We start from the raw sequence: 27,474 nt of genomic DNA on the forward strand, positions 1-27,474 counted from the left end.
TCGTAATTTGGCTTTTTGTGTGATAGACTTCTTGTTGTAATGATTCCACACTACTTTGTATGCCTTGTCCAGTTTACTCTTGCTTTCTTCGTTTGAGTCTCTGTTATGTCCACTTATTTGTAGTGTTTCACCGAGGTATTTGAAGTTTGCCGTTTTGTAAATCGTGCCATACTCTATGTTCAGAGAAGAGAGTTTCTTTGTGTTCATAAACTGTGCCTTTTCGTAACAGATCTGTAGTCCAGTTTTGAAAGCGATTTCGTCCAGTTTTTCAGTAGCATCTTTCGTTTCTTTTATACCTTTCGTGACAATCGCCAAATTGTCTGCAAAACCCAGGCATTTAATCTGTAGGTTTCCTAAGGTTATCCCCTGTTGAGATGTTTCGCATTCTTTTATTACCTTATCTAACATCAGATTGAAAAGGAGAGGTGAGAGGCCAACGCCTTGTCGGACACCTGTGCGAATTTAAAAGGGCTCTGATAGTTCCCCACAGAAATTTACTTTGGAGGTCGTGTTGGTTAAAGTTTGCTCTATGATAGCCCGTGTTTTGTTGTCTACTTTGTATTCTGCTAGAATTTTGAAGAGAGTTTTCCGGTCGATAGTGTCATACGCTTTTTTGAAGTCGACAAAGGTAATGATCAGGTTCTGTTTGTGTTGTAAAATCATTTTCAGGTTCCAAATTTGTTCCGCACAAGACCGCCCTTTACGGAAGCCTGCTTGGTATTCCCCAATCAAGTGGTCGGTCTGGCATTCTAGTCTGTTTAGTAAAGCTTTAGAGAGGATCTTGTATGTGACCGTTAGTAGGGATATTCCTCTGTAGTTGTTCGGGTCAGTCTTGTCACCTTTTTTGTGTAGTGGGTGTATCAGGGCAGTTTTCCAGTCGTCAGGAATTTTCATGGTCTTCCAGATATCTTCCAAGATCCTGTGGATGTCTTTGGCGAGTTCTGGGTCTTGTAACTTCCAGATTTCCGCGATGATGCAGTCTTCTCCTGGTGCTCTACAATTCTTGAGTGACTTGATTATTTCTTTAACTTCTTTTAGAGTTGGAGGTTCACTGTCTGGATTGTACGTGCTCATTCCTGTCATCATTTCTTCCATAGGGGGGACCGTGTTGAGCAGTTTTTCAAAGTACTTTGCCAGAATGTCACAATCGTTTTTGGCATTGGTTTCTAGGGTTCCATCCGGTCTTCTGAAGCACAAGTTGGGTGGTTGATATCTAGTCATATTTTCTCTGAACGTTCTGTAGAAGTTTCTTGTATTGTTCTTCATGAAGTCCGATTCAATCTCCGTCAGTCGCCGTTTATCATACCGCCGTTTTTTACTGCGAATGATTTTGCTTGATTGCTTCTGTGTTTTCAAGAAGTTCATCCAATTCTCTTGGGATTTACGGCTACTAAATTTTTTCCATGCACTTATTCGTTGGTCAATAGCTTGGTCACATGTGTGGTTCCACCAACAGTGTTTCCTTGTGCGTGGTGCTTGTGCTAGTTTCATGGCCTCTCAGATTCTTCCTGAAATTTGTGTCCAGTCTGTCGTTTTCTCCATTTTAATTTTGTCTAATATTTGTGTCTGGTTTAAAGTAAGGTATTCTGGATCTGGTCTAACAATTTTGTTCTTCTGGAGCTTTTTCTTGGGCAAAAGACGAATCCTGATCTGTAGTAGGTGGTGGTCTGAGTCGAAGTAGCCTTTACATGTGTCTATGTTCAAAATTTCTTTTTGTGAGTATTTCTGGACTATTACGTGGTCGATTTGTAGTTCTTGCTTTTCGCTGCGGAATTTCCATGTGGTAAGTTTCCGTGTAGGTTTCTTGAATTTTGTTGACATAATGGCAAGGTCATGGCTTTTGCAAAAGTCTATCAGGTGTTTTCCGTTTTTGTTGGTGTCCTTGTATGGAGTATGTTTTCCTGTGGTATGTCTGTATATCTTTTCCTTTCCGAGTTTAGCATTGAAGTCTCCCAATATTATTTTGGCTATGTGCAGGAATTTTTCTGACAGTTTCTTCAATTGTCGTGCAGAAGTCATCAATTTCGTCCGGATTTTTTATGTTGTAGTCATTAGTCGGTGCGTGTGCATTGATTATTGTGTAGGATTTGTTGGCTGATTTCACTGTGATGGTGCTGATTCTTTCGTTTGGTGACGAAAAGTCGATTATGCTGTCCGCGATGGACCTGTGTACTGCAAATCCTGTGCCAAAAAGCCTTAAGTTTTTCAGTTGTCTCGATGGTTTTCCTTTGTATATTCTGAAATTCTCCATGTTGAAATGATCTTCGTCTGTGAATCGTGTTTCTTGCAGTGCACATATTTTGATTTGAAATTTTTCGAGAGTGTCTGTCAGTTGTTTCATCTTTCCTGTCTTCATCAGTGTGTTCACGTTGAGTGTGCCGATGTAGTGTTTGTGTTTGGTCTTGAGGGAGTTTGAGAAGCTCCGATTCTTCTCATGATGTCCGTGAGCCCCCGGAATCTGATGCTCACGACGATCCCAGTCTATTGACTGGTGCCCGGGGTAATGAGATTTTTCTCGTTGTACCATCATGATGTTTAGTAGTTGGATATATGGCATGCTGCTGAGTACAACCTGACTTTCCAGATCAGGAGGTTGGTTGAGGCCGCCACTGACATGTGGAGCAGACGCCTTTTGTAGCCGCCCTCTGTGGGAACAGACGCTACTAGTAGTTTTGGTCTGCCCCGAGTATTTCCTTTCCTTGGTACTACCTATATCTAGGAGGCATTCCCCTATATATATATATATATGTATATAAGAACTAATATACCATCAAAATTTACACACAGTACTACTAACAACCACAGGGCAGGAATAATTCATGAGTAAAGTTCCAATATTTCCAAGTCATAGAGAGACAGATACTTTTATGTTTTAAAAAACCAGAAATTGTTTGGATCCCTAATAAATATATGACATGAGGATTTTTTAGTCAGAATCAAGTATACTCATGTTTTTAATTGGTGTTAGTTAACAGAATTGTAATTACGACCATATAGAAATGTAAAATTTCACTCATGCGAATGTCTATGGAACACAAGAATAATGTTTGAGGTTTTTGTGGTTAAATCAAATAATCTCTTTTCGATGTTAAAAATTTCGCCCCAGCAAAATTTCACTTCCTCCCCACGTAACGTAACAAAGAAATTTCGTTACAAAGCTAAGTTTGAAACATCACATGTACTGACAGCTGCCCTCTATACTGTGCATGGTCTCTTCCTACTCACAGGAGGACACACATTTTGGGGAATTGCTAGTAAACTGAGTCCCACAATACAATTATATATTGTATTAATTACACTCTCCCTCTCTTTTAGTTGTCCTAAACAATTGTGCACGCAGACAAGAGCTATACGCTGTTCTGATATTAAGCACAGTGTACCATCAGAAAAGTTTGTCAAGTTTTCTGTTTTCACAGCAACTGCAAACTGTCACAGCACGTACATGGCAAGGATAAGAACTCTGTATTGAGTTATATTATTTTTTCGTTCCTTTCTTTTCTTATATATAAGCTATATCTAAACTGAATGAGTACAGACAGCACCAAAGGTAAATTAAAGAGTTGTTTTGTGGCAAGGAAATGTTTTGACACTTCATTACATATATGTATGAAACAAAGTAAGAAATATGCTCTTCAATTTATTAATTCATGTATCTTCACAGTTTTGTTTCAAGAAGTGGTAGCGTATGGAAGTATGTTTGGAACCGTCGTACCAGCACTGTTAAAAATGTGTATTTCAACCATATATTAAAAGTGTTATAAAAAGTTATTAGAAAAACAAAATTTATTCGCACGGTTAAGAGGTCAACTTCTATCTGTTCATCATTTCACTCACTGCCGAGATCCCGCATCAAGAGGTTTGGTGCAGACAAGAAGAATTTACGTGGTAACTGGAGGGGTGTTCCTGCATTGACATTGTCACAATCAAGGAATTAATATGAAGCAGTACATAATGCAAATTATGTTTATTGACATTGTATGTATTGATACTAAAGGTCTGTTGATACTGGTATCAGTTAAAAGTTCATCCAGGACTGTGCACAGATTCATAAATTACCTTCAAATTTCTTTCAACTATTCTTTCCAATCAATTTTTTTCAATTATTCAAGCAATTATTCATCAATTTCCATTCACACATCTCTATTCAACTCCCCCAATAGGCAGACACAACAGCTCGATCCACAGCATTTAAACCAAGAAACTCCTGAAGATGGAGGCTTGCACAACACACAAGCAATAGTACCATTGCACAACAGGTACTACCCTAGTCTCCTACCAGTACACATTCAATACATGGGAGATCACTGAGCAGACACCTATGCAACAGTGATTTTGTACCTTCAATATGTCACTCCAACTGAATGATGCCATGCTGGAGCTATGGACATCCACCTATAATGATTGTAAGACCCTGATGAAGGTCATGAAGGACTACGTAACTGAGGAGCCAATCAGGACAGAACTACATAAGGATACACTAAAAGTGATGATACTCTTACAGGGGTTGCTATGGATGTCCAGTGTTAAAACAGTTTGTAACACAATGCTTAACCTTCGATGTGATGCAGACCGAAGCTCCAAAATTGAACTAATAACAACTGATCGGCAATGTTTATTCTGGAAATTGATAAGTTTGTGAACCCAGAAGATAACATCAAAAACATCTTCAAGCTGGATGTAGTAGGGTTTGATGGCAAGGTAAAACCTCTCCCAGATGGACCCAACGCTAAGTTGCAGTGCTGTAAGTGTCCATGACAGCACTAAGTACTGCCACAATTAAGCAATATGCGTCAAATGCGTTGGCAAACATGACAGCTGCAACTGTGCACGAAAGAAAGAACAACAAAAAATGTGCACCCACTGCGGTGGACCACACATTGTGAACTGACATGTATGCAAGGCATTTCCAGGCCACAGCAATGCTAGAAACAAGACATATGGAAAGGAAGAACATCAAGCAAACTCAGAAGAAATCACTGAGGAGGAGGAGGAGGAGGAGGAGGAGGAGAAGAAGAAGAAGAAGAAAACAGAGGAGATAGCATGGTAAGCACGTCACACCCCTTCCAGCAAAGCACACTGGCGAGCCAGCAGTTAACTCACATCCCTGTGCTCATCTGAAACACTCCACCAATGGTTGGAGAGAGGAGGGGGGAGCAGCCCCACTGTGCGAGGTGAAGGCAGTCAGTGCTGGAATGCCAACAGCCAAGAGTTGTCACAATTGTTGAAGGCAAAGCAACAACAGAAGACTGTAAGAGGTGCAGCCCAGAGCTGTAAGTTAAGATCAAAGAACTCATTGATACAGTTAAGAACCTACCATCAGCTCTGAGATAGGATAAATGTGTCAAACCATGCTACAATACAAAAAGCACAAAAGCATTTTGTCCTAGCCAGGGTTTTATTGAAGGTTACCCCTGACCATATGTTGGGACATCCATCCCCTCTCACCACTATGCAAGAGCCATAGCTTTCTGCCCTTACAAACCTATCAATAAATTGAATCAAACTAGAACAATGTTTGTTAATACAAGGAACCAGAGTTCTCGATGTGCTCACTTTCCCCATTCTGGAAAAGGAGTGCAAAATGTAAAATAAGCATGGGCGTGCGCACGTACCCACACGCAGAGAAAGTCTTAACACACAAAACATAAGTCACTTCTCTTAACAAGTGAAGTGTCAGATAGATTAATAAGCAGAAGTACTCACTTTTCATCTGGTTCTTTGCTAATAAATTTCTCATACACAGGCCCTCCATCAAGTGGAAATATATCCTCATGGTAAAGTATTATGTTTTTGATGAGTTCGTTAACTTGATTCTGGTACTGTACTTGGTACTGCTCCTTTTCTTCTGGCACAGGTACCAATGTGGGACCAAAGCAAATTGCCAAGTTGTATGGATCCATCATGTTCTCATCGCTGAACTCTGAAAGACTATTAGAAAAATAAGGTTAAACACTTATTAAGGCAAAAAATGTACGCTAATTTCAACATTTACCGGCAAAGTAATAATTCACTGCACAGCAGAGGCACTGGATGTTTGACAGGAACATAAAAATGCCTGAAAATACTGGTAAGTTATTGGATGATAGCCTTTATAGTTAATAGATACACTCACTCGGCCACAACCACAGAGACATGAAATATGTACAAAGTTACTGAAAATTTGATGTGAATCAAGGCACTGGAACAGGAGTGAAGCCCCTCTCTCTCTCTCTCTCTCTCTCTCTCTCTCTCTCTCTCTCTCTCTCTCTCTCTCTCTGTGTGTGTGTGTGTGTGTGTGTGTGTGTGTGTGTGTGTGTGTGTGTGTGTGTGTGGGGGGGGGGGGGGGGGTATTTGTGCTGGGAGACCCTCACTTCCTAGAAACACTGCTTTTACAGGGCAATCAGCATACAAACAAACACAGGGGTGGCATGTAGAGGTAACAAGTCATTTAAACAATACCAAATAATTGTAACAGATATTGTGTTGTTACAAATGACAAAATACCACTTACAATACTACTGTAAAGACTACTGCTTGCTGACTAAGGTTGGCACTTAGCTGAAACAAGACAAATAATAGCAGACTTCTTGTAACACCTCCACACCCAGAAGACAGGAGGAATGATTCGTGTCCAATACCAACTCAACAAGGCTGTCAAGAGACCCAGCATAGGCTTGGATTTTTTTAAGGGTGGGGAAGGAAATCTGCTGTGTCCTTTAAAAGAAACCATCCCAGCATTTGCCTGGAGAAATTTAGTGAAATTGCAAAAAATCTACATATGGGTGGTCTGATGCAGATTTCAACCAACATCATCCTGAAGGCAAGTCCAGTGTGCAAACAATTCCACCACTTCACTCTGTCCGACACCTGTAATCCTCCAGACAAAGTGCTACAGTATACTGTGCATACACGAGGGTAATCCCAAAAGTAAGGTCTCCTCTTTTTTTAATCAAAGGGCACTGCGCCAACTGAAATCCATCGCCAATTGATGGAAGTGTATGGTGAATCGTGCATGTATGTCAAAAATGTTTGTAAGTGGTGTAGAGAGTTTGCAACTGGTCGGACCAAAATTCACAACGAACAAAGGAGCGAGAGACTGTCCATTTCTGAGGAGGCAGAGTTGAAGGTTGAGCAAAGCATGTGTGAAGATCGGCAGATCACGCTGGATGATATCCGCACGTTGGTTCCTGGGTTTCCCCGAAGCACCGCTCACAGAATTTTAATGGTAATGTGTATGCAAGATGGGTGCTACGCATGCTGACTGAGGACCACATGCGGCAACGAGTTGATGCTTCCCGCGCATTTCTTCACTGCCTTGCAGCCGAACAGGACATTTTTCTGGACACAATTGCCATGGGTGACGAAACCCGGGCATACCACTTTACACCTGAGACCAAGCAACAATCACGCCAGTTCATAACTTTCTGAACAGCATGGCGGCGAGCTGGTACGACACGGGCATAGAAAAACTGCCACAGCATCTACAAAAATGCATCGACAGAAATTGTGATTATGTCGAAAAATAGCTATATGTTCCAGCTGTAAACTGATGTAAACCATTGTAGAAATAAACAGGTCTATATACTTATAAAAAAAAATAGGAGACCTTACTTTTGGGATTACCCTCGTAGTATCCAATGTTAACCGCATTTGCGTAACTTTCAACCTACTCCAGCAACTGTTCTGGCAGCTCATTAGTACAAATATTTTTATGCCTCATTTACTGCCACAGCAAGGGTGATGTATAGAATGTTACATGCAATTATGAATTTCACCAGAGGTTAATGACTGAACTTTGTTGGTTTAACAGTTAATTTTCTCGTGTGTGTTTTGAATATGCAATGTTTATTACAACACGGTTTATGTGAGGTTATTGTCAGCGAGATTGTCCTCTAAAAATTCAAATTAATTTACTATCAGAATTGTGAGCCACTGTTACGACAGACATATCTAATACTACACTATTAAACTGAAAGCCAGTTTGTACACTGAAGGTTCTCATTCTGAAAGAAAGACAATTTAATAGAACTGTTCCATTAATTATCTTGTCTAAATACTGCCAAAATTCCACAAGACAATGTGATCTCCCTAGCAGAAACCCTTGCCCTCCAACTACATCATCATCACTCTAAAGTCCTGTAACACTGTCAACCTAATGTAAACCTGTAAATCTACTACATGCAATGACATTCTAGCACTGAGCAGCCCAGTAGTTTCTTAACATACCTCTGGCGAACTGACACACAGATGGTAATTATTTAACCTTATTTCCAAGAACCTGTAGAAGTTTTAGTTTTCAGTTTTAGCACTACACCCAAATTCAAACACATAATCACACTGGACTTGTCACAGAATTACTTTCCTTCATCCAGTCCCCACAATGGAAACACTTCTTTGCCACCTACTTCACTGTCTGGTACGAACAACAAGAGAGTGCAGGATGGAACTCGTCAATTTGGCTCAAACTGTGCCAGTAGAAGCAGTAGATGACCCTTTCAGGTTCCTAGAATATCTCACCTGAGTGGGCCATACGGAAATATAAAATGGTTTCAAAGGATTTTTGAACAGAGTATGACAAAATTTCAACCAACAGTAGTGTGGCACAGTGGTCAAGCGTTTTGCCTGGCTGTAATATGGTTTGGTTTCAATTGTTATTGCTAACTAACACTCCATTTTATTTTATTCCTTGTAAGTTAATCTATTAATTATAAAACTTGAATGTATTTAAACAGTTCCATTCCTACATGTAAAATTAATGTATTCAATTTCATTACAATGAATTTTAAATTAGTTGATTAATTAATATATTTCAACCGAAATTGTTTTAAATAATGCTTTTGTGGTTTCAACCATTTTCTGACTTTTGTAACGGTCAGTACAGTTGTGAACAGTGCCTTGCCACATGTCTGTAGTGATTTTGCATAAGAACCCAACATTTTATTGAAAAAATGCAAATTCAACAAGAATTTTCTATCAGTGAAGTGATTAGTGAAAACATTATAAATACAGCTATTCATAAGTATTTAAAACAAATATTCACCTGTGCTCTAAATTACACTTGTTCAGTTTATAAACAAAAAGGACATGATAACAGACAATTATCCTGCATCTGTGGGTCTTGCAGCAACAGCTATGGGTCAAGCAGAAGTTCATCAATTTTGCTGACACTTATCCAAAATGGAAGTTCCAACATTAAAATCATGATTCCTTATCAAGGGAGTGGGAGGGGGGGAGGTCCCACTTCAAATTTGGAGGAAAGTAATAGAAGGTGTTGGCAGCACTAAAAAAAAAAAAAAAAAAATCAAATCACAACATTTCATTCATCAACTCTGAAACATGGGAAAGATTTCAGGCTACATGAGGCTCTTATGACCAACTGGCAACAATGAACATTACAACACTAGGCAAAATAGCAATGGCATTCTCATGTGTGTCAGAAAAATTTCAGTTTACTGCTAGGGACACTTGGGTAAAAAACTTCGAACATTAACGTGATATAAGGCAGCAAAAAATCACCAAATTTGTCAGCAAAACTGATGTTGCAACTTTTGAAGAAACAGTGGAAGCAGCAGAGAAGTTTTGTATACAGATGAGCCATATAGTGCCAAACTTCCACCTTGATTATGTAATTAAAGTTAAGCAGACTGGTTGACCATATGAATCTATGTATAACAGGATACTGGATTACAAAGTTTCTAAGTCACTCTCTCTAAAACCACCCACACTTACAAAGCATAGTACAGTTTAACCATTTCAGGGAAACTGTAGCCAATAATTTTTTTTGTGTGGAAGAGTCTACCAATAAATTTGATATTCGAGCTGTTGGTATCATCAACAAATTAGAAGAAGAATATAAGAATGTTGTTGCTAGATGGTCCAAGTCAGGAAAACTAACAAATGATCTTTATGCCAAATTTTTGGAAACAACATTAAAACCATATGTTGCTAACAACAAATTCTTTCTATTGGTGGATACATGCAGAGCCCAAGCAGATCTGACACTGTGTGATGAGACATTCAGCAATGAAGAAGATGACGTAATGTGTACAACGCAGATTATTCCACTCAAATGCAGTCCTCTTGCTCAATCCTATAATATTTCTATCACCAAGTCAAATACCTAATTAAGAGACTACAAAGCTCTGCCCAAGTCAAACACCTAATTAAGAGACTACAATGTGATGCTGAATTGCTAAGACAGTGAGAATTATCAACAGGAGAAGATGCAATAAAACACGAGGTGAGCTCAAAATGTATTGGGATTTCAAGGGTTGTATTAGTCCATGTCACCTGATTTTTGATTGTTTTCCATTGTTGTGTTGGTAAACACATCTGAAATGTACCTGTACACTGGTAGCGATATAGGATGTTACGTTTGTTGTCAGTTGTCAAGAAAGGTACATAGGTTTGCTTGTGAATAATGATTACTGATTTGTTTTAATAATGGTTCAGCAAATTTTGGTATAAAAATGGAATAAAATGTAACAAAGTTTTATAAATAATGCTTCTGGTGAGTCTGCAATGAATAAAACCACAGTTTACTAGTGGTATAAGCATTTCCAAGGGTTCTAAAAACTTTAAAGAGCCATCAAACACAATCACCCAAATTGGAGAGACCCATCCCACACACTTTCCTCGTAAGTCAAAGTTGGGATCCAACTTTAACTTGCCCTATTTGTGCCTCCTTCCACGATCCTTTCTCAGTCCCACTTAAAAAGCCTTCTAATATTCTTCTGAGGCTAGTTATTAAATCAGTAATGTTGAGATCCTGCATTTGCCAAACACTTATTTTTTGTTACCACTTTCTTTGGTTTAACTACAAAAGCCATAGCAACAACAACTTTGGAATCAAATGATGCTATATACTGTGTTGCAAAAAAGCTTCATAATTTTCATTCGTGCAGTATTACAAGTTTTTCATATAAGGAAAATTCAGAGAAAGGTCTACTCACTGATTCAGAAATGCAAATAAATATCTCATTACAATAACCACAGATCTCGGAAGGCTCTGGACTAGTTCTCGCATTTTCACAACGAACTCATGTTTAGACTCCAGCTCTGCAACAAATAAGGACAACATTAGCAACTATTATTATCGGCAGCAGTGGCACTGACATGACAGAACATTTGAATGTCCAGCTGCTAGCCTCAAAGTTGTGACTAACCAGAAACAATAATTAAATATATTTGTAAATCTGATGTAGCCTGACAGAGCACACTAAAAGATAGGAAAACTACCCATCCACTAATGTCATGCACTCTCTCTCTCTCTCTCTCTCTCTCTCTCTCTCTCTCTCTCTCTCTAAAAAAATACATACAGACTTCCCTATTCTTGAGTGTGGAGTGGAGTCTGGCAAAACTTTCTTATGTGTTTCACCTCCCCCTCCCCCCTACTGAAACAAACAACTGCATGTAAGCACTAAAAAAGAAGTAACTTTAATACACGGACATCTGAGAATGAGAGTGCACACACTGAATTATTGACACTTTGAAGAAAATCGATGGCAGAAGTTAGTAACACGATTCACCCCCTATTTTGAATGACCCTTCATATTTGACATTAACTTTCGTTTAAATGAGAGATACCATGTAGTAACTCACGTGCCAATTCCATGAAATGCTCAAAATATATTATTGGAAAGAGAGGTTCACGAAGCTCTCTCAAGTATAGTTTGAGCACTCCTGCCACTGAATTTATATCCGAGGCATCAGTAACATCAGCCAGTGGGTCTTCTCCACGTTCAAATGCATCCCTGAAATTGTTTATCTCCACTTGGGAACCAGACACTCTAAATATTCCCTGATGATGAAGACCTGTAACAGTAATAAATGGTAAAAATTCTAGAAACTAAAGCGAAAAAGTAGACAAATTAAATAATAACATCACATGTAAGTTAGGAGCATTAAGCTCACATTTACTAAGATCTGGGTACACAGGTACGGGAGGCTGATAACATACGACATTTATGACAGAAGGAGAATGACATTACTTATTAGGTTTATAGCATGGTACTAGTTAAATGATTGGATTTTTGTGCACACTTTGCTCTGACCTGCTAACTGGAATACCTACCCAGTTATAAGGAGACTAATGGTCTAATGTAGAATCTGAACCACAAAAAATTTCCTTTTGAAGTCCTACAGCATGCATGCTTTGTAAGACACAAAATCATAGCTGATAGTGAGCTCTCACTAACAGTAACAGATCAACATCAACCATCTTTCTACTGTTATCTTCAATTACTGTGTGGTGAGCATTTAATACAAGAGAAAATTTAGGTCCTGGTGCAGACTTTTTTGATGTGAAAAAGTCAAACTTTCTTGTGCGACAAGAGTCACTAACACCTACAAGACTCGTGAAGTTTAAAGATTGGTTGGGCCTACAGGAGAACATCTTTTCTCTTATGTGTATGTCATACAGTATTTGTTTTTGCTCTTGATATACCAGTGTATGTGAAAATGTGTGACTGACTCAAATTAGCTTCAAGCTCTCTGTAAATTCATCAATAATGTAGTGTCGAACTATATTTAGCCAACACATTAATTTAGGTGTTGTTGTGAAGAGCCTACACAGCACTATCAGCAACAAAAGTGAGTCAATAAGTACTCATGTGAATATAAGTGAAAATCACTATTAAATTGAAAATAAAAAATGGATGATATCATCTCATATGACTCGCAAATATGCTTGGAATTATAAAAATCCCAAGTCAGAGTAAAGTTCACATCGATGTGTGTGTGTGTGTGTGTGTGTGTGTGTGTGTGTGTGTGTGTGTGTGTGTGTGTGTGTGTGTCAACAATCAACAAAAGCAAAACGAGGATAATGGAATGTAGTCGAATTAATTCGGGTGATGCTGAGGGAATTAGATTAGGAAATAAGACACTTAAAGTAGTAAAGGAGTTTTGCTATTTGGGGAGGAAAACAACTGGTGATGGTCGAAGTAGAGAGGACATAAAATGTAGACTGGCAATGGCAAGGAAAGAGTTTCTGAAGAAAATCACAGCAAAGAGACACAAGGCGGAGCCCAACCGGTAAACCCGCCAGAGGGCGGGAATCAGGTGGGCGACGTCCATGGTCTTAGAACAGGATAGAATAAGAAGGATGAGTGGAAGAGGAACGGACAGCGAGTACATAAGACACCAGAAGCTCGGACTGTCGAACAGAAAGTGGGCGGATCCCAGCTTCAACCAGAAGACTATCAACAGGGCTAGTAGGGAAGGCACCAGTGGCCAAACGGATACCACGATGGTGGACTGGATCCAGCACGTGCAGTGTGGAAGGAGCAGCCGAACCATAAACTTGACAAACATAGTCCAAGCGAGACAGAACTAAAACACGATAAAGACATAGAAGGAGGGAGCTGTCCGCACCCCAAGAGGAGTGGGCAAGGTAGCGAAGGCCATTGAGTTTACGGAAACATCCTACCTTCCGAAGTCTGATACGGGGCAGCCAAGTGAGCTTGTTGTTGAAAAGAAGACCAAGGAAATGAAACTGTGGGACCACAGGCAATCGTTGTGCATCGAGATAGAGATCTGGATCAGGGTGGATCGTAGTACGGCGACAGAAGTGGACCACCCGCAATTTTAAAGGAGAGAACTGAAACCCGTGTGAGGGGGTCCATGCAGAGGCACGCCGTATAGCTCCCTGGAGCTGCCACTCTGCAGAGGCCATCGAAGAGGAACTAACCCAAATGCAGAAATCATCCACATACAGGGCAGGGGCAACCAAAGGACCAACAGAGACCCCAAGTCCATCGATAGCAATGAGGAAAAGAAGTACACTCAAGATGGAACCCTGTTGGATGCCCGTCTCCTGGGTCCATGGAGAACTAAAAACAGTACCAACCCGAACCCTGAATGACCAATGGAACAGGAACTGGCAGATAAAAATCTGGAGGGTGCCCCGATGACCCCACTGATGAAGTGTAAGTAAGATGTGATGGCGCCAGGTTGTGTCGTTGGTCTTGCGAGGGTCACAAAATATTGCAACCAAATGGTGGCGCTGGGAAAAAGCCTGCCGAACTGCAGATTCCAAGCGAAGTAAATGATCGATCAGAGACCGTCCCTCTCGGAAGCCACACTGGTAAGCGGACAAAAGATCCTGAGATTCGAGGACCCAATTGAGCCGACGGGCTACCATCCGTTCAAGTAACTTGCAAACAACATTGGTCAGAATAACTGGCCGATAGCTGTCAACAAACAGGGGGTTCTTACGAGGCTTAAGGACAGGAACCACGATGCTATCCCTCCACTGAGAAGGGAAGTCACCCTGGAGCCAGATACGGTTACACACACGGAGACGATGTTGCCGTTGTGGAGCACTGAGATGTTGAAGTAGTTGTATATGAATGAAGTCTGGGCCAGGGGCCGTATCATGAGAAGAAGAGTCAGGAAGTCGTTTCTCAAAGTATTTGTATGGAGCGTAGCCATGTGTGGAAGTGAAACATGGATGATAAACAGTTTGGACAAGAAGAGAATAGAAGCTTTTGAAATGTGGTGCTACAGAAGAATGCTGAAGATTAGATGGGTAGATCACATAACTAATGAGGAGGTACTGAATACAATTGGGGAGGAGTTTGTGGCACAACTTGACAAGAAGAAGGGACCAGTTGATAGGACATGTTCTGAGGCATCAAAGGATCACAAATTTAGCAATGGAGGGCAGCGTGGAGGGTAAAAATCGTAGAGGGAGACCAAGAGATGAATACACTAAACAGATTCAGAAGAATGTAGGTTGCAGTCAGTACTGGGAGATGAAGAAGCTTGCACAGGATAGAGTAGCATGTAGAGCTGCATCAAACCAGTCTCAGGACTGAAGACCATCACAACAATAACAACAAGCAATTTTCACCCATTTTGAAGGAAAAAAAAAAAAAAAAAAAAAAACATATTGGCATGAAGTGATTTTAATGAACTGCAGAAAAATAAAATATGATTGCTGGAGACCGATATGAACCAAATTCTTTCCAAATTCTTTACAAATTCAACAGCACTGCATCAAATCACTTGATCCTAATACAGGATCTATAGCAACCTTTTTATCTTCCTCCTAGCACTTACTTTCAGGTCCATGCCGTCATTTATCTCCATAAATTAACTTTTAAAAAATTTCTGAAAGTTATGTTTTAGTACCAGAAACTAAGAAGAAGGCCCTTCTCCATTTGAAATATTGTTATAAGTGTTAATTAAATTACAAAGTTAGGAATTGAAGCATGGCACCAGGCCAGACTGAATAGTTTCATTTGTTAGGATTAACATACCTGATAAATGAGAATAAAATTAAGTTCTTCTGCAGATATAGGCAAAAAGAGACAAGAAAAAAAAAAGAGACAAAATCAATAAATCCTTATAGAAAGTCACAAATTATTAACTTTGCATGCTACATTTCACAGTTTAGCTCTAGCTAAACTTACTGATTAATTACACCAATAGAGCCAAAAGTTATCTCATAAAATGAACTTTTCACGATTACAAGTTGCAGAGATGACATAATGTGGGTCTGTGCAACCTGCGATCACAAAAAAATTGCGTTATTATGTTTCGTATACAGCCATGAACTGCAACAACAAATTTTCCCACAGATTTCAATAATTGATAACCTGTTAATGAAATATTTAACTCCAAAAATCACCATACTGATTTCAGTAACTAATTTGAGTTTCTTACTGTATAGTAGGGCAGGTAGGTTAGAAAATTTAAAAAGGGAAATGGATAGGTTAAAGTTAGATATAGTGGGAATTAGTGAAGTACGGTGGCAGGAGGAACAAGACTTTTGGTCAGGTGAATACAGGGTTATAAATACAAAATCAAATAGGGGTAATGCAGGAGTAGGTTTAATAATGAATAAAAAAATAGGAGCGCAGGTAAGCTACTACAAACAGCATAGTGAACGCATTATTGTGGCCAAGCTAGACACAAAGCCCATGCCTACTACAGTAGTACAAGTTTATATGCCATCTAGCTCTGCAGATGATGAAGAAATTGATGAAATGTATGATGAGATAAAAGAAATTATTCAGGTAGTGAAGGGAGACGAAAACTTAATAAGCATGGGTGACTGGAATTCGTCAGTAGGAAAAGGGAGAGAAGGAAACATAGTAGGAGAATATGGATTTGGGGGAAGAAATAAAAGAGGAAGCCGCCTTGTAGAATTTTGTACAGAGCATGACTTAATCATAGCTAACACTTGGTTCAAGAATCATAAAAGAAGGTTGTATACATGGAAGAATCCTGGAGATACTAAAAGGTATCAGATAGATTATATAATGGTAAGACAGAGATTTAGGAACCAGGTTTTACATTGTAAGACATTTCCAGGGGCAGATGTGGATTCTGACCACAATCTATTGGTTATGAACTGCAGATTGAAACTGAAGAAACTGCAAAAAGGTGGGAATTTAAGCAGATGGGACCTGGATAAACTGACTAAGCCAGAGGCTGTACAGAGTTTTAGGGAGAGCATAAGGGAACAATTGGCAGGAATGGGGGAAAGAAATACAGTAGAAGAAGAATGGGTAGCTCTGAGGGATGAAGTAGTGAAGGCAGCAGACAATCAGGTAGGTAAAAAGACGAGGGCTAATAGAAATCCTTGGGTAACATAAGAAATATTGAATTTAATTGATGTAAGGAGAAAATAAAAAAATGCAGTAAATGAAGCAGGCAAAAAGGAATACAAACGTCTCAAAAATGAGATCGACAGGAAGTGCAAAATGGCTAAGCAGGGATGGCTAGAGGACAAATGTAAGGATGTAGAGGCTTGTCTCACTAGGGGTAAGATAGATACTGCCTACAGGAAAATTAAAGAGACCTTTGGGGAGAAGAGAACCACTTGTATGAATATCAAGAACTCAGATGGAAACCCAGTTCTAAGCAAAGAAGGGAAGGCAGAAAGGTGGAAGGAGTATATAGAGGGTTTATACAAGGGCGATGTGCTTGAGGACAATATTATGGAAATGGAAGAGGATGTAGATGAAGACGAAATGGGAGATAAGATACTGCGTGAAGAGTTTGACAGAGCACTGAAAGACCTGAGTCGAAACAAGGCCCCGGGAGTAGACAACATTCCATTAGAACTACTGACAGCATTGGGAGAGCCAGTCCTGACAAAACTCTTCCATCTGGTGAGCAAGATGTATGAGACAGGCGAAATACCCTCAGACTTCAAGAAGAACATAATAATTCCAATCCCAAAGAAAGCAGGTGTTGACAGATGTGAAAATTACTGAACTATCAGTTTAATAAGTCACAGCTGCAAAATACTGACGCGAATTCTTTACAGACGAATGGAAAAACTGGTAGAAGCGGACCTCGGGGAAGATCAGTTTGGATTCTGCAGAAATGTTGGAACACGTGAGGCAATACTAACCTTACAACTTATCTTAGAAGAAAGGTTAAGGAAAGGCAAACCTACGTTTCTAGTATTTGTAGACTTAGAGAAAGCTTTTGACAACGTTAACTGAAATACTCTCTTTCAAATTCTGAAGGTGGTAGGGGTAAAATACAGGGAGCAAAAGGCTATTTACAATTTGTACAGAAACCAGATGGCAGTTATAAGAGTCGAGGGGCATGAAAGGGAAGCAGTGGTTGGGAAAGGAGTGAGACAGGGTTGTAGCCTCTCCCCGATGTTATTCAATCTGTATATTGAGCAAGCAGTAAAGGAAGCAAAACAAAAATTCGGAGTAGGTATTAAAATTCATGAAGAAGCAGTAAAAACTTTGAGGTTTGCCGATGACATTGTAATTCTGTCAGAGACATCAAAGGACTTGGAAGAGCAGTTGAACGGAATGGACAGTGTCTTGAAAGGAGGATATAAGATGAACATCAACAAAAGCAAAACGAGGATAATGGAATGTAGTCAAATTAAATCGGGTGATGCTGAGGGAATTAGATTAGGAAATGAGACACTTAAAGTAGTAAAGGAGTTTTGCTATTTAGGGAGTAAAATAACTGATGATGGTCGAAGTAGAGAGGATATAAAATGTAGACTGGCAATGGCAAGGAAATCGTTTCTGAAGAAGAGAAATTTGTTAACGTCGAGTATAGACTTAAGTGTCAGGAAGTCGTTTCTGAAAGTATTTGTATGGAGTGTGGCCATGTATGGAAGTGAAACATGGATGATAACTAGTTTGGACAAGAAGAGAATAGAAGCTTTCGAAATGTGGTGCTACAGAAGAATGCTGTGGATTAGATGGGTAGATCACATAACTAATGATGAGGTGTTGAATAGGATTGGGGAGAAGAGAAGTTTGTGGCACAACTTGACTAGAAGAAGGGATCGGTTGGTAGGACATGTTTTGAGGCATCAAGGGATCACAAATTTAGCATTGGAGGGCAGCGTGGAGGGTAAAAATCGTAGAGGGAGACCAAGAGATCAATACACTAACCAGATTCAGAAGGATGTAGGTTGCAGTAGGTACTGGGAGATGAAGAAGCTTGCACAGGATAGAGTAGCATGGAGAGCTGCATCAAACCAGTCTCAGGACTGAAGACCACAACAACAACAACAACAACTACAACTACAACAACTGTATAGTTACTCTTAGGTCTGCTATACGAAGGTTCACTCTCAAAAGGCCTCAAGTTAATGGCAATTTGTTTATAACTGTTACCTATAACGTCCCCCCTGCCCCCCCCCCTCATCCCACCCCACTCACTTCCACATAAAATTTTAACTGTATTTAATCTGTGCCAGAGAATCCCTGTTGTTTGAAATAATAAAGTTACTTATCATATTAAATACTACAGGTACTCACCATACAAGTTGATAACCCTTATGCAGCTCTTCAACACCAAAGGAATGTCATGACCCGTGGCTTCCAAAAACTCTTCCAGGCTCCCTCCAAATAACTTTGGTTGCCCATGACCACCCAACTGAGGCCGACCTATCCGTTTTCGACGTGGCGGCTTTCCGTTCCCTGAACCAGGGGGGCCAGCCCCTGTGCCTGATCGTAAGGATGTCGGAGAGCCATCTCCCGAACGTTCCTTCTCCAAAAGGCCTCTCAGGTACTCCTGCTTTGCGTCCAATCGGGCAATACGAGATGTGCTCATCAGGTACTCTCTGAATTTCTGGAACATGATCAGTAATTTAATCAATAAACTGTGGGACTCTTACATAAAGATTCTCTGAAACTGAGTGAAAAAATATTCAGAGAAACATCATCCTTCAGAAGTTCCTTCTCTGGAGAAACTAAGAATTTGGCTGACTGAGGCAACATATGAAACAGCAAAGGGATATAATTTGTTTAAATACTAATCTCTGTCACACTGGTTTGATTACTTCTGCTATATTGCTCCAAGCTGAACATTTTATAACACTACAAGCTCAAATTTTCATTTGCTATTAAGTCAAAGGATTCATCCCCAAAATTAATGCTACTTGCTGATCATAAACTTTTGTTGTACTAAAAGCATAACAAATCTGCCAAAACTGTACAATACAAGGCAATAACATGTACAAGCAGTGAGGGAGTGTAAGGTTAGGGTGTCACGTGCCTCAAAATAACAAAATCAAAGTGCAAAGGTAGACGCACTGTTACTGATATGAAGTGACTAAAAGGGACAAAGAAATTAAGAGTTTATGAATATTACACCTATCAGAAATGTAGATCTTATCATCGAGTTGCATGGAATGCGTCAGTATTTGAAATTCAAGCTACCACCAACATTAAAATGGATAGAATATGCTGACTACAGGCAGGCTTATGTGCAGCACACCTTTATCCATCATTTAGATCTTCCAGTCTTAAGTGTGTTTAACCGGCTCATTTTGAACATAACACCGAATGTGCCAAAGTACCAGATAAATTTGTGGGCCAGGTAGTTAAAGGATGATGAAATGTTGTATGAAATGTTTTCTACCACTGGTGCATTTCCTGACAACTTGGCATAGCCCAAGTCGAAAATCTGGCATCACATATCAGTTCTGTGAAAGAAGCGTTATTCATTTACAAGTATAGAAAACTATCATTTAAATAAATATTGTACCTTTAATGCTTTACAAAGAGGGAAGGAGGTGCTGTATAACTTGCCACTTCGGAAATTACAATATGGAGACAGCACATCGTACATACCGTCATGTAAAACTCTTCAGTCTCGTGGCGATCTGCACGTAATTTAAGGGACAGCGCTTCAGGCTGCCTTGTTGTGACTGCAGCACTGGTAGTGGATTCGTTGAAGTATGAGGTACAGTCATAGTCACGAGCATCCAGCATCTCCAGCAGAGTAGATTCTGCAGTTTCTAATGTCTTCCACACTTCTTCAGATTCAGTCCTTAAGGATGTGACACGATTCTGCAACTGTCGCAGTCGTGCATCAAGTTCATCGCGGAGGGACTTCTGTAGCTCACTGTCAGCACCCTGTCAGGTTGAAGATTAGGGAAGTGAAAAGGACAGACAAATTTCTGCTCACCATCATTAAATTAAAAACATTCATAGTAGAACTTCTCTTTTCATAAATTAGTAATAATTGTTAAATGAATTTCATGTTATGGTGGCTTTTACTGTTAGGTAAACACAGATACTGATTGAGTTGTTGTATGTGGGTTGTTCTACGCCACATGTTACTGAATGAGACTTTGCAACCTAACAACTCTCTCTCTCTCTCTCTCTCTCTCTCTCTCTCTCTCTCTCTCTCTCTCTCTCTCTCTCCCCCCCCCCTCCCCCATGTGTGTGTGTGTGTGTGGGGGGGGGGGGGGGGTGTCATATGCCATCCTATAAAAATTGTACTCTTTTCACTCCGCTTTTAATTTACTGGAAAATTTCTGTATTTTGTCACAACTTTTTAACACACTGGCATTATACTAAGAAGTAATGCAAAACTTAATGAATGCATGAAATCAGTCACAAAGTACGTGAATGGAAGATATAGTATTCAGTGGGAAGATTCTCAGAAAGTGTGGTGCTATTGTTACGGAAACAACATACTAGATGCTAGCATTACTTATTCTACAGCACTGCCTCAGTATTTGTGGCCATTGCAATATTTGAATCACAGAAGACAGCACAGGACTCATGAGCATCAATTATGCTGCCTCTACCAAATAACGCAATGGAATCAAGAGAATATGGCATGAAATTAAGGCATACACCAAGGTGTACAGTCACTCATTCTTTAATGACCACATGTGCAAATACGATGGTAATCCAACAAGTAAGGTCTTTTTTTTTATATATATATAAGTACAGATCTCCGATTGTGTGGCATTTGGTCACATTGTTATGAAGAGTGCTTCACGCACTGTGTGTAAACGTGCAAGCCGCACTGAGGCGCTCAGTCTTGGCTTGACAGCCGTTGATAATGGAGCTCCAGTTGGATGTTTCTGACAAGTGTAAATTGCGCACAGTTATTCGGTTTTTGAACGCAAAGGGCACTGCGCCGATTGAAATCCATCACCAATTGACGGAAATGTACGGTGAGTTGTGCATGGATGTCAAAAATGTTTGTAACTGGTGTAGAGAGTTTTCAGCTGGTCGGACCGAAATTCACGACGAACAACAGAGCGAGAGACCGTCAATTTCTGAGGAGACAGTGTTGAAGATGCTGCCTTGCCCCCTTTATTTCTGTTGCAGAAACCAGTATTATTTCGAAAAGAACTGTGCACTTTCTGTTTCCAGCAATTATATGTATGATACATTGTATATGTTGGTAACAGTGCAGGTTTCTAGTGTCTGTAAAGGATTATCTTTGCTAGTATTCACTTTTGTTTTGCTGAAGCAGTTTGTTCACATGTTACTGAATGTTTGTTGCCCAAGTGATACACATATTTGTGGAAGTACATATCCCTTAGTGTGCAATAAATACAAACTATGCCACACATCAAGAAGTTTAATATCAGGAATTTCCGTGGTAACCAGTTCACAAACAAAGCAAGACACACTGTTGAAAGTAACCTATGTATCAGTTCTTCAGGGAAGAAACCACCACATGGCATGCCTCCTGGTTATTCATATATTTGTGTTAACAATGACACTGTCTGTAGTGGATTTTTTGTTGTTGATGTGGGCAGCTTATCTTCTTTGATAAGGGAAGTAGTGAAATGTAAACAATGTGATGGTGTAGGCTCTCTGGAAATAACTGAATAACAAAGTAGCAGGAGGGGTTTAGCATCAAAATTAGTTGTTCTGTGTAGATCCTGCAATAAATCTACCTCGAAAATGACTTCGCACATTGTACATAATTCATATGATGTGAATTTGAAGTTAGTGTATGCAATGCATGCAATAGGAAAACGAAAAAAGGTTGCTCAAATTTTTTGTGGTTTGATGGACCTCCATCCTCTTCCCGGTAGGTACAGCAAAATACTTTTAGGTACCTTGATGGTTGTGTCTAAAGCATCTGCAAAATGTACAATAGAAGAAACTGTAAATATTAGTGGAACCAGGGTCTTTGCTGTTGCACTTGATGGGACATGGCAATGTCAAGGACATTTATGATGGTTATAGTTGAGGTATGGAGTGTGATGGAGCTCTAAAAACCTTTCAGAGGGTTACCTTTCATTCACACTCAGCGACTGTATGTGACTTACAAATTATAGAGTGCAGCAATCCAAAATCTGGATTTGGAAAATAAAATCTAAAAAGGACAACTGATTGCTGCACTCTATAATTTATAAATATTTCAGAGGTCGGTGCCCGTTTATAACATTAGATATACGAAGTACCTAAGCGATGGGAACTCTAAAGCTTTCAATAAAATTAATGATTCAATGTTCACGGTGATACCTTGGTAACAAAACTGAAGTGTTGTGGACATGTGCAAAAGAGGATGTGTGCTAGATTGGTGAAGCTACGAAGAGAAATGAAAGGAAAGTTGCTATCTGATGTAAAATCTCTGTCTGGCCGAGGTAGATTTACAGAAACTGAAATAGACCTCCTTCAGAGTTATTATGGACTGGCCATTAGACGAACTGCACCTCTGGATGATGATACAGCAATGAGAAAAGCTGTATGGGCCACCCATTTCCATAAGTACTCCACAAATGACCATCCTGTACATGGACTTTGCCCTAAAGGAGCAGATTCTTGGTGTGTTTACCATAAAGCAAAAGAAAGCGGTCAAATATACCATCATAATTATTCCCTTCCTGAGCCTGTTATGAATGAAATAAAACCAAGAGACCTGTGTGACCTTGTTTTTCTTAGTAAATGTCTTCATGGGGGCACTCAGAATACAAATTAAAGTTTCAACCATTGCATATGGGAAAGATTACCCAAGACTGTTTTTGTAGGTCCAAATACATTAAAAGTTGGTGTACTAGATGCAGTGATATGTTTCAATGATGGAGTGATAGGAAGGTCCTGAGAAATTTAGGCATACAATGTGGTTCCAAAATGGAAGATCAATTGCTTGCGTGTGACAGGCAATGGGTGCACGAAGCTGAAAGATTCGCTCTTCAAGTTATCAAAGAAGCAACAAGTGCTAAAAGGAATGCCAAGAGGAAGCTTGAAGATGAAGAAATGCTGCAGGATGAAGACTATGCTTCAGGAATGTTCTGAGGCACAGTTTAATTGGATTCATATCTTCATTCATAATTTCCCTCAAGATGCATTATTCAGAATTCAGGTACAAATATTTCCTAAAGTTTATAAAGCATTGCTCTAATTTTTTTCTGTAACTTGCAATAGTCCATACTTATGTAGTATGGCCTAAGCTTTATTGCAGAATCAACTAAATTATAGGAAAAAAATAATATTTTTATTACAAAAAAATTATAAAAATTAAGATGTAAGATGTGATATTTTTTATCCTTGTAATATACATAGCAGGTGGAATTAAATAGGTCCAGTATGTCAATGCCATGCTTATCTGGTACAAATTTGGTCTCCTTCAAATGTATAACAATGGATTAAATGGTACCTCAATTTGAGGAAGCATTTTGGGAAAAAGATTGCATCAATTTCTTTGTAACTTTTTTAATACCGACAAGCAGGTTCAAAAATATTCACAATACCTTTAATTTGCTTAGAAAGTGTGCTGCATTACCTGATATCAACAAAAAATCTGTACGACATATACATTATAAACAGTGCCTGAAAGGAATAGGTGTTGATTTTTACGTAATTTTGAGCCAGTACAGTACCCTGACTACTTAAGAAATAAACTGCAGAATTCACAGCCATAGTCTCGTTTTGAGTTACTGGAACATATAGCCAATTAATAATCTCGTTTTGAGCTACTGGAACATATAACCAGTTTCCAATTTTCAGACATCAACAGATCCTAGGAAGGAGCAATGTGTAACCATCACCAATATTCTCTGAACTTCATTTCATCATACAGGAAAGATTAGTATTTTTTGTTAGTCTTGGTTATCTGACCACAATATCACAAGCAACGGTGTTCCTTCCATCCATATGATATTCAAATGAAGATATTAAACTGTTAAAAGAATTTTTTGTGCTGAAGCTATTGTCTTCTAAAACTGAAACAAAACCTGAAAATTACATTTATCTTTCTCTAAACTTTGCTTCTATAGTCACTCATCCCATATACTTTCACAATGTTACTACAGTTAATGGTGGGTATGATTAATATCTACTGCAGTTAATCACTGACAAAAAAAGACTATCATCCAAGTAAACTATTTTCTGTACAATACTACTTACACATTGCATATGCAACTGGTAAAGTTTAATGATTAGCAACTCACCTTACAAAAACAAAAATTCTATTTATAATTGTGTTCTTTCAAACTGTTCTGTGAATGAGCTTTAACGATGATTATATTGTGCTGTGACTACAAGCAATAATGTTTCACTGTTAAAATGAAGAGTTTGCTGTTGTTGGTTTTTTTTTCCAATTCATTTTCTGTGTGTAACAAATCTGTAGAAGTTATGTTCAGATGTATGGTATCCTGTCAGGAACATCAGAAGAGTGCAGCCGTCCAAATGGCTTAAATAATACAAGTTGACAGTGAATTCTTTTTTCTTGAAAGTAAATGGTATCTGTGGTGTATCATGGGTGCCAATTCCAGGTAGAGTACTTAAAATGTCCAACCATATGCAGGCTTGATACAAAAGGCGAATTTCTGTGAAGTATTCAAACTGCAGCTTTTTAATCATTATAATAGTGCCGGTATTGTTTTGTGATGTTTTGCAATACAGTCTGTTCCAAAAAATTGTTTTATTTTATGGTATGTAACAACAGTAAATGTAAACTAGGGCTACTAAGAGGCCTGGGGATTATCTTGAGAGTAGGGGGGGGGGGATTCAATTCTTTGGTGGGATGACTCCACTCCACTTAAAATTAGGGCATTATGAAACAATTTATTGAAATCCTAAGAAAATTGGTAACACTTTCAAGTACTTAGGCCCTCACGTTCAGAAACTAACGAAAGACAAAACATTTAAAGACAAAATGAAAGAAACAGACTATCATCAACTTGGATGTCCTTTAAAGAAGTTGTCTAAAAATTTCTCATCACAATTACAAGAACACTGTAAGAAACAAGCTGGATAATTTCAAAGTTTTGGATGCCACAATAAGCTTGAAACACGCGTTCTGGACTTGTAAATCAACTATTTTCTGGAAAATGTAGGTACTATGAGTGATAAACAGAGAGGTAGCAAATCCACCAAGACATAAAAGAAGTGGAATGCATGTACCAGTGCTGATGTGATGGTAGCATGGTAGCTGACCAATGCTGAATGCTGTACAGGGAGCATCCATATTTTATCATGTAACTGATTGAGAAAAAAAAACCTGAAAAATAAATTTAAATGTTTATTTTGCATAATTGAAAAACAAATTTTAATGTTTATTTTGCATCCACTACTCTCACAGTTAGATTTAAATTAATAGTTCAGAAAAGTGCATTCCAAGACATAAAATAATATTATCATCATTATTATTAGATGGTGTCGATGATATGGGTTTAAATGGAAGGAAAACAATTTGAACAGAAAAGACTCAGCTTGTAAGGCTGCTGCAGGGGAGACTGTGCTGAGAAATAATTATTTTAAAAATTTGATACGTTTCACCACTTCAGTGTTATTTAGCATTGAAGTTGGTCAATCATGGTACTGCATGTGCAAATTCAACCAGTCTGTCAGAGGCTGCGTCACCAAACATGTTGTTCTATCACTTTACTCAAACTAAACAAAGATAGCTTTTGCTCACCTAGCTTCAATTTAGCATTTCTGAAAAAGGCACATTTTAACTAGTAATGAGCATTTCAACAAATGGTAACTCACAGGCCCATACACATCTGTGCATTACCGCATTTTAGTGCAAGAGCGTTAATTTGCACACACATAACTGCCCAACTGGCTAACTTCAATGCTAAATAGCTCTGAAATAGTGCACAGTATCATTCTGTTCTTAACAATTATTTCCCAGCACAAACTCCCCTGCATCACCTTACAAGCTTTTCAAACTATTTCCCACTACCCTGTATGCAATGAAAATAAAATTATAGGTAGATAATAATGTCTTCAAAAATTCCAAAACATGTAAATGAGAATAATATTTTGCCCTTACAGACAAGAAAATCTGTGGGCAATCGTGATCCATAAACAGAGCTGAAGAATTAAAAATTTAACTGCACAATACGTAAATGCATGGAATTATCTGCACAAATAATAACTTTTGTTGGTTGTTTTCCATTGGGTTTCAAGCATCAGAAAGAACTTAAGCAATTTTTCATATAAGTCAATACATTTAAGCACGTGAAAAAGAGATGTACCATGTTTAACACCCTCCCAGACTTTGATGAATCCAGCTCGTGGGAACAAATGCGGATCAAACATAAACCTCACTCTAGTCACACTCACGTGAATAAAAGCCATGCCAAACTTTTTTTTTTTTTTACTTTGCATATAGTTCTACTCAATATGTACATTATCTAAAAAAAGAATACACCAGCAGAGAAGGGAAACACTTGTTGCTAATAAAATAAATATTGCAGCAGTAATGCTCAAAAATACTCAATTGTCGGACTATGAAACACACATTAAAAGTGGGGCCCACTTCCAAAACATACTGATCTAATGCCTAAGAAAACAACCGACAAGGATGTTCAATATGCATGAAACACAAAGTACAAAGTGAAACAATGTGGGAACGTACAAAGGGTAAAGCAGCATTACATCTACCATAATGCTTCTGAAACTACCATGCCTTGCAGGACTATTAATTTTTAGACGTGTAGATATTTTCCTACTAGGAATTCGTTCAAGTAGAGCGTTTCTTCTTGTAATTACATTCTTTGTCAATATCTACTTTTAGGCAGTGTGCTAATACATTCCTCCTGAAAAGTCACACCTGAAGATGCACTCAAAGATTGTAATTTATCTTAAAGTATTATTTATGTGTATAAATTTATATTTATATTTTGAAGTATTCTTTGAAACACTGTATTACCAAAACAGATATATAAACGGAACAAGAATCAAATTAGTGTTGAAGTCTACAAGAACAATATCACGTGAAACAAATAAACATGCAGCTACATAACAAGCATTTCAGTTTGTACTGCAATAGTTTCACGCCTGCCCATTT

General features: G+C 38.8%; 1 protein-coding gene across 2 annotated transcripts in view; it reads right to left on the reverse strand.

Annotated features, from left to right (window-relative positions):
• LOC124616174 (SLIT-ROBO Rho GTPase-activating protein 1-like) overlaps positions 1-27,474 on the reverse strand; it is a 688,520-nt gene that overhangs the window by 60,168 nt on the left and 600,878 nt on the right. For both annotated transcript variants that reach the window (XM_047144456.1, XM_047144457.1), the window contains 5 exons: positions 20,049-20,333; positions 18,732-19,044; positions 11,581-11,793; positions 10,932-11,037; positions 5,704-5,928 (listed from right to left, as the gene is read on the reverse strand). In XM_047144456.1, the coding sequence (XP_047000412.1) occupies positions 5,704-5,928; positions 10,932-11,037; positions 11,581-11,793; positions 18,732-19,044; positions 20,049-20,333 (1,142 nt within the window). The remainder of the gene's footprint in view (positions 1-5,703; positions 5,929-10,931; positions 11,038-11,580; positions 11,794-18,731; positions 19,045-20,048; positions 20,334-27,474) is intronic.

Source organism: Schistocerca americana, chromosome 5, assembly GCF_021461395.2.
Source record: "Schistocerca americana isolate TAMUIC-IGC-003095 chromosome 5, iqSchAmer2.1, whole genome shotgun sequence".
NCBI classification, from domain to species: Eukaryota; Metazoa; Arthropoda; class Insecta; order Orthoptera; family Acrididae; genus Schistocerca; species Schistocerca americana.